The following is a 13,094-nucleotide window of genomic DNA, read 5'->3' as shown; positions in this document are numbered from 1 at the left end:
TCAAGAGTGATGTCAGAATCCTGGTGTTAGCTCAATAGAATTGATACAGTGCTTATTGGTTCACACCTTAGAGAGAATCCTTACAAGGTGATAAGTTGCTAATACTGATGGAAACAATGCTTGTATTCATACCTTTAGAGAGCTCATAAGTATCTAAGTACTCAATGGAGTTCACACGTTTGGGAGAGTTCAGGGTTTAGAAAGAAACACCGAATTCACACCTCCCTTAGGGCCAGAGAGCACTCTGGGAGATAACCCAGAATCCCTCTCCCTCCAGAAGGTGGAGTTAACCTTTGGAAGATCATATATATATATATATATATATATATATATATATATATACAGGGAGCTCTTGGAGCTTGGGGGTTACTTGAGAGAGGTTTCTTGAGAGAGTTTACTAGAGAGTTACTTGGGAGCATTCCCAGGAGTCAGAGAGGAGCACTGTGCAAGAAAGCCTACAAGCCTTATCTTTGAGGCAAGAGAGATTCATCATATCTTCTACCTTGGTGCTAGCTGGAGTTGGAAGAACAAACCTTTGCATTTGGAGACATTCAGGCGGAGCTCTTGGAAGCAAGCAGAGAGATAGGTCTCTGAGCTAACCGGGCTATATTGAAGGACACAATAAAAGATTTGAACTTTTATCACCTGGCTGTGTTTTGGAAAAAGAATGCCACTATCCCCTATAGTTAGAAGGACTTAACATAGGTGATGAAGCAGCAAATGAGACTGAGACAGTGTGACCTAATAGGTAGGAGAAGGACCTAAAGGGAAAGATGTCATGAAAGCCCAAAAAGGAGAGAAAATAGAGGAGGATTTTATAAGGCTGCAGAGAAGTCAGAAAGGATAAAGATTGGGATACAGGGGAGGGAAGCACATGACATGTCAATCAAGAGACTCTTGGTGACTTTGCAGAAAGCGAATTCGGTTGGGTGATGAGGATGAAAGCCAGATTTCAGGAGGTTTAGAAGAAAGTGAGAAAAGAGGAAGTGAGGCAATAATTACAGATAGCTTTTTCATGGAGTTTGGTTGAGGAAGTGGAAAAAGAGAGAAATAGGAAATGAAGGTGATGCAAAAACAGACTATATCAACAAGTTTAAATAAATTTTTTTGCAGAAAGTCTTTAAAAGCCTTTGACCCAGAGATCCCAGACATCAAAAGGAGAAAGAAAAATCCCTTATACACCAAACTATGGCAGTATATTTCGTAGTAGCAAACAAATGTAAAGCAAATGGATGCCTATCAATCAGGAGATTGCTAAACAGATTACAGTATATGGATTAATGGGCTATGAATTGCCATGAAAAACAATGAATATGAAAAACTCAGAAATGGACAGGAAAATTTATAGGAACTGATATCAAGAAAAGTAAGCAGAACTTATACCCAACGAGAGCAATATGAATGGAAACAGAATATTCTATAATTTACTGTGTTCCAGATACTGTACAATAATTATCTCATTGGAACCTCTCAACAACCCTGGAAAGTACATGCAATTATTTTCCTAATTACACTGATGAGAAAACTGAGGGAAATTGAGGGAAAATAACTTCCCCAGGATCACACAGCTAGCACCTGAGACTGAATTTGAATTCAGATCTTCCTGACTCAACACATAGCACTCTATTGTACCTCCTAGTTGCCATATTTAAAAACATTTTGACCCAGAAGAAGAGATGAGAAAACATATCTCCTTCTTTTCTTTATAGAAGTGAGGATTATGGATGTAGAATATTGTATATACTGTCAGATTTCTTTCATATATTATTTAGCTCTAGTGAATTTTTTCTTCCTTTTTTTCCTGTCTTTTGTTCTTCTCTTCTTCTTTCCTTCCTTTAATTTTTCCCTTTCTTTCATTCCTCTTTCATTGTTTCCTTTCTTATAAGAGATGACCTTTTAGTAGGGAATCAGGATCTGGAAATGGAAGTAGAATAAAAAAAGAAAAAGAAAATATAATAAGTTATTTGCAGAACAAAGGCTAGAAACACTTCCAGGTAGCTATTATCGGTCCATCGAAATTATTTAGAACCTCTTCTACCAACCATGTCCCCATGAAGAAGAAACTGGCAGAGCAGAAAGAGAACAGCTGCCCAGTCTGCTGGAGAATAACCAGGAAGACTATGAAACTTAAGTCCTAAAGTTTCACTTTAAGTGTTTGCAGGAAGGTTTCTAGCCTTTGGATTCAAAAGTGAAACTCAAGAAGAGAAATTACAAAACAAATTCATTTCCTAACCAAATTCTCTGAAGTCCCCTCACTAAAATAAGATGGTCCTATGGCTCAGATATCCCAGAGGCCCTTTTTTCAAATGTCTCTATGGTACCACTAGCAAGAGTGGCCTGCAAAAATATTAGAGATATATCATCTGGATTCTACAACAGAGTAAGTGGGGATAGGACTCCTTAACACTGCATCTACAGTAAGAGGTTTCTTAGCTTAAAAAGACCAGAGTCTCCCAATGTATTCAGGGCCATCACTAGTCATGCTGATTGATAGTTTGCCACAGGACCCAGATGGCTCTGAAGGAGGAAATGAAGCTGATGACTTTTCACAGTTCTGGCTCTCTTACGGGCAATTTACTTGCAAGTCATGACATCACCTTCCTGAAGTCTTGGTCCTTTATAAGAACAAAGAACAAAAAATAACAACCATCTGCTTACCAGACATACCTTCCCTCTAAACTCCTTGAACCTTAGAGAATTGCTGTTTCATTTCTGTAACCTCAAAGCTTAGAATGTGTTACACAAAATAGTTCAAAAAATGTTGATGGAGTTGAACTGGAGGAATGGCAAGAGAAAAATCAAATGACTTCAGAAATCAATGTGTATGAACCATGCTTTTTATAGAGGAGCAAATTGAAGCTGATTTATTCACAGTCACAACAGTAGCAGAAATGGGATTGGAACCCAGGTCTCTTAATTTTCAGTCCAGTATGGTTTTGAATAGAGCAATGTGCAAAAGCTACCCATCACCCTACCTTCACAGCAGTTTCTGTCTCTCCTTGTCTGCTTTGAAATCTCTTAGTTCTTGATTCACCCATTCTGGGGAGCAATTTGGAACTATGCCTAAAGGGCTATCAAATTGTGCATAACCTTTGATCCAGCAATGTCTCCACTGAGTCTGTATCCCAAAAGAGGGAAAAAAGACTCACATGTGCAAAAATGTTTGCAGCAGCCCCTTTTTTGTAACGGCAAGGAAGAGAAAATTGAGAGAATGTCTATCAGTTGGGGAATGACAATAAGTATATGAATATAATGGGATATTATTGTTCTATAGGAAATGATGAGCAGGCTGATTTCAGAAAGATTTGGGAAGACTTACATAAACTGATGCTGAATGAAGTCGGTAGAGCCAAGAGAACATTACACACAGCATCAAGAAGATTATGTGATGATCAACAATAATGAACTTGGCTCTTTTCAACAATAAGGTGATTCAAGGAAACCCCAAAAGACTTGTGGTGGAAATGCCATCTGTATCCAGAGAGTGAACTGAATGTGAATACTGAATGTGGTTCAAGGCATAGTATTTGTATATTTTTGTTGTTGTTGTTTGCTTGTTTGTTTTTTTCTTTCTGTTCTTTTCTTCCACAGCATGATTTGATTTTTCTTGCACAGCATGAAAAAATATGGAAATCTGTCTAGAAAAATTGTACATGTTAAACATATATACATATATATGTACATATAAATATATATTGGATTGCTCACTGTCTGGGGATGGGGAGGGAGGACAAAAATTTGGATATTAAGGTTTTGCAAAGTTGGATATTGAAAACTATCTTTGCATGTATTTGGAAAAATAAAAGGCTATTTAAAGAAGGAAAGAAATCTCTTAGTTCTGAACATAAATAGATTAAAAATCTACCTCAATCTATTTTATCACAGTGACTAAAATGTAAGAGCTGCATGCAAATAAGATCCCAACTCCCTCTTTCTCAGAAATGCTCATGTTGTAGAGAATGGAGGTAGACAATGTCTGAAGAAAAGAGCTCCAGTGATCTAATCTCCTGTCCGGTCTCACCCAACCACTTCCTCCAAGCTCATTCCAACAGTAAATGTATGGTCAGCACATAAAATCATAAATTGAAAATAGTGGTCTTTCCAAGTTTGCAAGGTACTTCCCTCACAATACTCCCTAATGTAGATAGCATTATTATTATCATTATTATACTAATTAAACCAATGAAGGCAAAAAATAAGGTTGCAATGAATAATAAGTCTCTCTCTCTCTTTACATCACGACATGAATCTTACAGTTATGGAGCTTACATTTTGGGGAAAATGACTATAGAAAATATATAAAACTATATAAAGCTTTATTTAGTCCATAGAAGTTATTTAATCCAGAGATGTCATATGGGGAGTCCACGGGCCACATGGCTCCCACAGCATGAAAAACAGAACAAAAATTAATTGGAAACTAAATAATCTAATCTCAAAGAATGAGTGTGTGAAACAACAAACCACAGAAACAATGGATAATTTCATCAAAGAAAATGTCAGTAAGGAGACAACACACCCAGAGTTATGGGATGCAGCCAAAGTAATTCTTAGAGGAAATTTTATTATCACATGTGTCCCACAATACTCTGGAGTGTGGCCCAAACCAGGTTAAAATGCAATTGGGAAATATTTAACAAACTAAACTTTATTTTTTTAAAAAAGAAGTATATTAAAATATTCTTTTCAAAGTCAATATGTAGTCCATAGAGATCCTTATGTATAGTTTAATAGCACTTGTTTCCATTTGATTTTGACATTTCTGGTCTAGTCAAATCATCCTCCCTTTACAGGAATCCTTGGATATGAGATAAACATTTGCAAGATAAGGATTTTGTCCAGAATTCAGTAATATTTGTTAGCTCAATGGTTTCTTCTTGAGGACAATAATTCACTGATAGGTGTCCCTATAGGTACATCTAGTATTATGAATAGGGCATTGAATCTGGAATCAGAAAGTCCTAAATTCAAATCACATATCAAACATTTACCAGTTATATTCTCCAGACCAAATCATTTAATCATTTTATGCCTTGATTTCCTCATCTGCAGAATCAGGAGAATGGATTTGATAACCTAAAAATTCCCTTCCAGTTCCAAGACACTTGGCATATATTAATTTGGGGGAAAGGGAAGAATGACTAAACTAATATTATGAATTCTATTAGTTTAACTATAGACGAAAGTTATAATACTTTACCTCTAGCTCCTATATACCTTCCAATGTCTATCTATTACATGCTGACATTCATACAATCTAGAGCTGAAGAGTATTAGAAACACCTAATCCAAGTTCCTAAATTTCAGGTGACATAGCCAAAGACAAGAAAAAGAGAATGACTTATCAGAGGTCATACTTTTCCTACTAAAAAGTAGACATTCCAGAATTTGGATTCAGGTCCTTTTAACTTGAAATAAATACCTCTTTCCATCATGCTAAACCATTCCCATAATAGATGGGGAGCAAGACTGAAAGCCTAATGGTGCCACTAGAAAATGGTAATATATCTTCCCAAATGGAAGAAATCCTTAGAGTTTAGAAGGAAATCCTGAGAATACTAGATGTGTTTCAACTTCAGCTATCCCTTTAACATTAAATGCTTCATACACATACATACACAAATAAGTTCTGGTCTTTTCCTTAAATCGTACTGGAAGAGCTGCATTCACACCTGATATTAATATGGCTTTATATATTATGTATATATATATACGTATAAATATGTATTTATATATATTTTATATATGTTTTCAGTGTCAGCTAAGCTCTTTGCCCTCAAGAAGCTCAGGAAAGGAAGAACAGGGAAAAACTTCAATAATTCATGTCCTTGAACACTTTGGATATAAGCGTGCTCACTTGTGTTGAATGCTTACTATGTGCTATATGCCCTGTGCAAAATACCGGGGATACTAAAGAAAGACAAAAACATCTCTTTGCCCTCAGAGATCTTAAATTCTGTTCAAAATGACAACATGCAAATCACTTTGTACATGCAAAATCTATACATGGTAAATTGGACATAATCTCAGCAGAAAGGCACTAGCAATGGAGAATGCTGTTACCAAAAGCAGAACTTTAGCTGAGACTTGAAGAAATCCAGCGAAATCAGAAGGCAGAGAGAAGCAGGAAGGATGTTTCAAGCATGGAATACTCCATATGCCTGGTCAACTAGTAAAAATGTGGGGAGTCAGGAGATAGAGTATCTTGCTTTAGAAGCAGCAAGGGGAGGGCAGTGTCGCTGGATCAGAGAGTAAGCTTAACATATAAGATTAACATGTAAGACATCTGAGAAGATAGGAAGGAACTAGGCTATTGAAAACTTTGAAAGACCAACAGAGACTTTTATATTTGATCGAGTATGTAATAAAGAGACACAAGAGTTGACAGAATAAGAGTAATAAAAAATTAGTCTGACATGGTCTAATCAGTATTGTATTTGGCAGGAAAGTAGAAGACAGACTAAAGTTTGGAGAGAATTGAAGCTGGGAGAGCCACCAGCAAGCTGCCACAATAATCCAAATATGACTTGATTAGGACCTGCACCAAAATGGTGAAAGTGTCAGAAAAGAGAAGGGGCCAAATACAAGAAGTGTTAGCAATGCAATACCATTCAGGCATGGCAACAGATTTTATACTGAGAGGGAAGCAGTGTGAGAGAGAATGAGCATTGTGGGGACTGAGTGTGGATCACAACATAGTATTTTCACTTTTTGTTGTTATTTGCACTTCATTTTCTTTCTCATTTTCTTTCTTTTTGATGTAATTTTTCTTGTGTAGTATGATAATTGTGGAAATATGTATAGGAGAAAAGCACATATTTAACATATGTTAGATTACTTACTGTCTAGGGAAAGGGGTGGGGGGAGAGAGGGAGCAAAATTTGGAACCCAAGGTTTTGCAATGGGAAATGTTGAAAACTATCTATGCATGCATTTTGAAAATAAAAAGCTTTAAAAAAGAAAGAAAGAAAGAAAATGAGGCCTCAAGGATCATGTCTAGATAGTGAGCCCAGATGCTCAGGTGCTTGAGAACATGGCAGTATTTCTGGTGGCAATAGATAAATTTAAAAGAGAGGAAAATTTGGTTTGGGGACAGACTAGGATAATTTAAGATTTCTGTGGGCCATCCATTTAGATATATCCAATAAGCAGTTTATAAAACTTATGGACAGGAGAAAATAAGCAGATCTGAGAGTCGCCTGCTTAGAGATGATGTTTGAATCCTTAGGACCTGAGGAGATCACCAAGTGAATTAGTATAGAAAAAGAATAGAAGAGGACCCAGGACATAGCCTTGAGCAACTATGAGAAATCTGCCCCATCATTGGGTATGAATTTGAATCTGGTCTTGGTAACTTACTGCACATGATATAAAATTAGGAAATATTTTTGCCATAAATAATAGGATGTCACAGCTGGAAGGAAGCTTGAAGCTTTCCTAATTTCCTTATTTTACCAAAAATTAAAAAAGGAAACCAAGATCTTTTGAAGGGAAATTACCTCTCTAAAATTAAAGACCTAGTAAGTGGCTGATTCAGATTTTGAAAGGAAAAAAAAGGTTTTCTGACTTCAAATTCATCATTATTTTAGATGACACTGCTTCATGCTCAAAGGTACAAAAGTGCAAGAAGATAGAGCGAGAAAAGATTGGGAAAACATCCAATTTATAGATCATGTAGAGGCAGGGAAGGGAAGTATTATACAAGGCTGAAAAAATAGTGCATCACTACAGGGGACTGACCTGCCATTCTAATAGTGTTACTCTTCAGCTCAAAACTCTTCTGGGACTCCTTAGTACCTAGTGAATAAAGTATGAACTCCTGATGTTGCCATCTATGTGATCCTCCTCACATTTCTGTCCCATTCCTTATCTGAAGTTTTTCCTAGAAGGAGCCCATCTGAGAAAGAAAAGAGCATTCTGTTCCATTAATTAATTCAATCTCCACCTTTAACCTGAAGATCTGAAAAGGAGGATATGAGGTAAGGAGGCTTAGTAGAGGTCACACTCATGCTTGGAGAAATCCCCCTTCCTTCTCATCTTTCCTTCAAAATTAGACTACTCAGGAGCAGCTAGGTGGCACAGTGGATAGAGTATCAGCCTTGGAGTCAGGACCACCTGAGTTCAAATCTGATCTCAGACACTTAATACTTTCTAACTGTGTGACCCTGGGCATGTCACTTGACCCCAATTACCTCAGCAAATATAAATAAATAAAAAACAAAACTAGTCTACTCTTGTTCCAAATCTTAGAAATGTGTAAGGACTTTGGAATATCACCATTCATCCTTTTCCCAAATCAGTTTCCCTACTCCCTCGCTTTTCTGGGGAAAGAGCTCCCTTAGTGAGAGCTAGCCTTTAAAGAATAGTCTAAGAGGGAGCTCACTTCCTGTGGTAGCAAGCTTTGGCACGGCTGTATTGTCTCAGCACCAAAATGGAAATCACTGAGAGTCATCGGCCACAGCTTCCCTCTCTCACTTCCTGGCAAACTCCCCGAGGTCCTGCTCTGTGCTCAGCAGATTTAGGAGGCTCCTCACCATTCTTTCCTCATGACGTCTCCCAGGGAGTGGGACCCTCCTCCTCTTTCAGCCCTTTCTCTCCCTGATAAAAAGGAGGAGAAAAGAGTCGGACATTCAGAGAGGCAGAAACTTAGAAGCTGCTGAACTTCATCCTAAAAGCTGCCTCCTCCCTGACAGCATCATGAAGGTCTCTGGAGCTGTTCTGTTCCTGGTTCTCGTCACTGCTGCCCTCTGCTGTCAGGTTCATGCTTCACCCGGTACGTGTCTGGTTCTTTCATCTCTCCCATTCTCAGCTCTGTTTCCCTCATTTTGGAGATGTAGATGTAGCATCTATAGAAAGGAAACCTAAGGGCCAAAAATGTGGCTAAGGTCACTCAGAACCATTTAGCAGCAGAGCTGGTGTCTAATCCCAGGCCAAAGTTCTAATACTTCATGCTATCAGTCTTTCTCAAGAACTGATTCTCATTTTAGCTACCATCCCCAAAGGCCCTGAAATAATGGGCATTCAATTTGAAGAGAAATTCCCTGCTGGGTGGCAAAAATATTTCTGGAACTGGGCAGGAACCATTTGAGAAAAAATTTTTTGGAGGTTTGGAACCTTAAATTGACATTAAACGAGGTTGACACTGTATGATTAAAAGTGCTGTCCTCTACTTCAGCACATGGATAGCGCTTTGGAAGGACATAAAGGTCACAGTGACATCTCCTCCCCGGTACCTGTTTGGAGATTCAAAGTGACAGAAAACTGAGGTTCTGAATTTCTAAAGTTTAATTCATCCTTAATACTTTTAAGGAACAGCATCACCAAGAGACTTGTCAGATTAGAATGGAATAGTATTATTATGGTGCTTTCCCATTGCATTGGTGAGAAAACTAAAATATGTGGTCTGAAATAATGTAGAATGGGTCACAGATTGTGGAGAACTGTTCTCATGTAAAACATGAGCTTCACTCTGGAATCTCTGCTTGCTTTATAGAAGGGTGATTGAAATTAGATATGAAGAAGTTGGGCTCCATACTTTCCCTTTTTTCCCCTTCCTTTTCTTGAAATACTAATGGTAGAAAAGGAAATGAAAGGTAAAGGAAAGGAAAGATAAAGAAAGGAAAAGAAGGGAAAGGAAAAGGAAAGGAAAGGAAAAGAAAGGGAAAAGTAAAGAGGAAAGGAAAGGGAAAAGGAAAGAGGAAAAGAAAAAGGAAAAAGGCAAGGAAAAAAGTTTTAGAAAGTATTCTTAACCATTCTTTCTTTCTTGATATTCTTTCAGAGGGTCCTAGCACCCCAACTACTTGCTGCTTTGAATTCACCACTAGGAAGATACCTCCAAAGTTAGTGGTGAGCTATGAGACCACCAGCAGCAGATGTGCCAAGGAAGGTTTAGTGTAAGTAAACTAGATGTTTCCTCCTTATCTATTGTTCTACACTGGAAATTTACTACAGAAGTAGGGTCCCAAAGGAGACAGAAATCAGATTTGGCCAATGAGTTTGGGGGAATGGGAATACAACAAGGTCAGATCTTTAGATCACTTTAAGGTCAAACATGAGACTTGATTTCCTTGTTAGGGTTGTGGCTACTAGTAATAAACACCATGAATACTGAAATCAATTTGACTGATGTTAATTCAAACTCTAGACATCATTCTAGATCATTGAAAGCTGAAGCTGGAAGAAGGGTTAGTGTACACATATCTAGTCCAGCCTCCTCTATTGCCAAAGGAGAAAATTAGGCCCTAGAGAGGTGAAGCATTTTTCTCAAGTTATACCCAGATGACCTAGTACTCATTCTGAAACTTTAGCTTCACTTGTTCTGACATGAAACTCTGAAAGTCAACATCTGGCTTTGTCTTTAATTATCAATGTCTCATCCTAGTTTCTGGAAGAATCAGGATACTGAGGGAAATACTTAGGATAGAATGTCTCACCTTTCTGGGCTGAATTCACAAAATCACTCAATAGACATTCATTCTTCCACAGCTTTGTGACCAGACGCGGCTTGCAGATCTGCACCAACCCCAAGGAACAGTGGGTCCAGGACATCAAGAACCAGCTGGACAAAAAGAATGCCAAGACCCAGAGTCCAGAATTTCTGACAACTTTTTCTACCCAAAGCAGCACTGAATAATTTATTTCCCTTCCACCTCCCAAAGCTACTCTTTGCAACATTTTATTATAATTTAAATATGTTTAGTTTTATTTAAATTATTAATGTTTAACTTTGTGTGACAAATATTTGCATCTTTATTTCGTATATACATATATGTATATGTGTTTATAAAAAAAAAAAGATGTTGATGTAGAATGATCTTTTAAAAAAACAAGTCTACACTACGGCTATTGAACTGAAAATATATTTTTGTTTATAAAATCTGACCACAGTGTTTTCTTGTGACTATATGAAGGAACTACAGCTCCTAAGGTGGGAGGTGAAGGATGGAGTGGACAGCTGGTTATTAGAAGGCAAAAAGCTTATGATTATCACCCTTCCTGGCTTAGATGAGAAAGTCTTCATTTCAGGGCAAATCCACAAAGAACATGTTAAGTTCTCACTTAGAACTCACAGGCCATCAAAGTAATTTTATGTGTACTATGTGCTTCATTTCCAGAACTATATGTTCTAGAATTCTGAAGTCTTAGAATCTCAGTCCGAAGATTTTTAGGAAATACACCTATATTAGAAGCTGGAATTACCCTTCCTTACCCTACCCTACCCTACCCTACCCTTAGATCAAAAGATTTCCCAATTTGACTACTCCACAGAGAGGGGATATGTTACTGGAATAGAAGACTATTCTTCCACATTAAAAGTCATTCCCTATATTAACTTAAAAGCTGCCTTTCTAGACCTTCTACTCCCTGGGAACCAATGGACCAATCAACTTTTAAAATGACATTTCAGATTTACTGATAGAGGCTATGAATGAATAGAAAGAAAGAAAAGAAGAAAATGAAGAAGAAAAATAGTTGAATAGATATAGATAGCTACATAGATGAAAGAGATAGAAAAGAAAAAATAAGAAGGAAAGATAAAAATATAAATGAGAGATAGATATATAGATAAATAGATAATAATAAATAAATACGCAACTCTTGTGATCCTCCACTCCCTACTCAAGTCTTACTTCAACATGCTAACACCTTTTCAATAATACAAAAATTACTCACTTGGCCAACCTTCTCTCCAGAAGACAAGGGTATTCTGCCAACTTTCCAAAGCATCAAGTAGAATTCTACCACCCAAGAGAAAATAAAGGAAGTAAGTGAGTAAAGAAGGCAGATTTCCTGGGTAGGCAGAAGTGAGGGACAAGAACAGGAAAGAGCCAAGAATTGTGCCCACCTGGTCTTGAAGTTTCAATGAGACATCATCTTGCTGCCCATTCAATCTAGAGACCTATGGGTCTCCAAAGTCCCTGCCCAAGGGAAGTTGATATATTCAGCTTTGAAATTTATTCCTCAGGCAAGATGACCTGATTGTTCACAAAGCCCCTAGTATTGAATCTGCCTTAGAATTGACTTGGCTTTATATACTATCTGAGAACTATATACTTCTCAGTTGTCCTCTTGCCATGTGCCCTGTAACAATCTACTTAACTCAGCCCTCCGTTCTCTTTACCTTCTTGATGTAAGCATCTCAATCAGTTCAATGCTACTATTACTTCTGGAAATGATGTGACAATCAGCTGTACTATGACTTCACTCACTATCCCTCAGACAACCCAGAGTAAACCTCCCTTCCTTGACCCCCATCTTTCTATCTACATTAACTCACTCACTGAAATGTAAGCTACTCCAAAATAAATGATGTTACTATTACTTCTGGAAATGATGTGACAATCAACTGTCCTATGACTCCACTCACTATCCCCGAGACATTTCAGAATAAACTTTCCTTCCGTGCCTCTCACTTTTTTTATCTATGTTAACTCACTTGCTGAAATGTAAGCTACTCCATAACAAAGACTGTCTCACTTTTATATTTATCTTCCCAGTGCCTAGCTCAGTGCTTCACATAATAGCCTTTAATAAGCAGTTTCTCATTAATTTATTAATTCTTTCAGGAATAAAGGACTGAGTATAAGTAGATGAATGCAGAAAACAATAAATTTCAGTATGATGTGGTCATTAAAGCCACACAGTGCTCTGAAGGACACGTAAGGGTATCAGCTGGCCCTAGATTATGCTGGCAACACAAAGCAGGGGTGGAACCCTCATTGTCCAAAGGCCTTGTATAACCACTGGAAGTTGGAGGCTAAGTGACTGAGAGGGTGAAAATTGTGGTGAGGAGGGGGAGAGGAAGGATGTCAAAAGTGAAGCAGAAGAAAAAGGATTATGGGAAGGTGGTAGAATAGCTCTTCAAATTTCCTCCACAGAACATTGTCTCAGAAGGAAGCTAGAACAGCAGAAATAAAAATCAGTCTAAAGCAATTATTCTCCTAAGGCAACCTAAGAGGACTCAGGAAAGACTTGACCTCTAGGGGAAGAGGTTCAACTTAAGTGAAGTACAAATATCTTCAGGCCAATTCTGTGGAATCAATAAATAATAAACTGTGGAAGAAGCTTGTGTGGGAGGAAGCCTCAGTCTTAGA

General features: G+C 37.7%; 1 protein-coding gene and 1 long non-coding RNA gene across 2 annotated transcripts; one reads left to right on the top strand and one right to left on the bottom strand.

Moving 5' to 3' along the window:
- Nucleotides 1–1,617: 1,617 nt before the first annotated feature.
- Nucleotides 1,618–12,309, bottom strand: LOC116423448. The gene is made up of 5 exons (XR_004234065.1): nucleotides 11,846–12,309; nucleotides 11,674–11,738; nucleotides 8,535–8,861; nucleotides 7,741–7,897; nucleotides 1,618–1,914 (listed from the first exon to the last, which is right to left on the bottom strand). It is a non-coding gene; the product is annotated as an uncharacterized LOC116423448 (long non-coding RNA).
- LOC100919171 (C-C motif chemokine 3-like 1) lies at nucleotides 8,680–10,842 on the top strand. The gene is made up of 3 exons (XM_003770003.4): nucleotides 8,680–8,773; nucleotides 9,779–9,893; nucleotides 10,486–10,842. The coding sequence occupies exons 1-3, from the start codon at nucleotides 8,698–8,700 to the stop codon at nucleotides 10,631–10,633; spliced, it is 339 nt and encodes a 112-aa protein (XP_003770051.1). The 5' UTR covers nucleotides 8,680–8,697; the 3' UTR covers nucleotides 10,634–10,842.
- Nucleotides 12,310–13,094: the final 785 nt, after the last annotated feature.

Source organism: Sarcophilus harrisii, chromosome 4 (genome assembly GCF_902635505.1).
Source record: "Sarcophilus harrisii chromosome 4, mSarHar1.11, whole genome shotgun sequence".
NCBI classification, from domain to species: domain Eukaryota; kingdom Metazoa; phylum Chordata; class Mammalia; order Dasyuromorphia; family Dasyuridae; genus Sarcophilus; species Sarcophilus harrisii.
The sequence above is the reverse complement of the archived record's forward strand: the minus strand, read 5'-3'. Positions and strand labels throughout refer to the sequence as shown.

What these genes read in the sequence shown, in the direction of transcription:
- LOC100919171 (XM_003770003.4), top strand. Translation starts at nt 8,698, where the DNA reads ATGAAGGTCTCTGGAGCTGTTCTGTTCCTGGTTCTCGTCACTGCTGCC. An exon ending in TCAGGTTCATGCTTCACCCG is followed by an intron (nt 8,774 to 9,778) that starts GTACGTGTCTGG and finishes ATATTCTTTCAG; the next exon opens with AGGGTCCTAGCACCCCAACT. An exon ending in TGTGCCAAGGAAGGTTTAGT is followed by an intron (nt 9,894 to 10,485) that starts GTAAGTAAACTA and finishes ATTCTTCCACAG; the next exon opens with CTTTGTGACCAGACGCGGCT.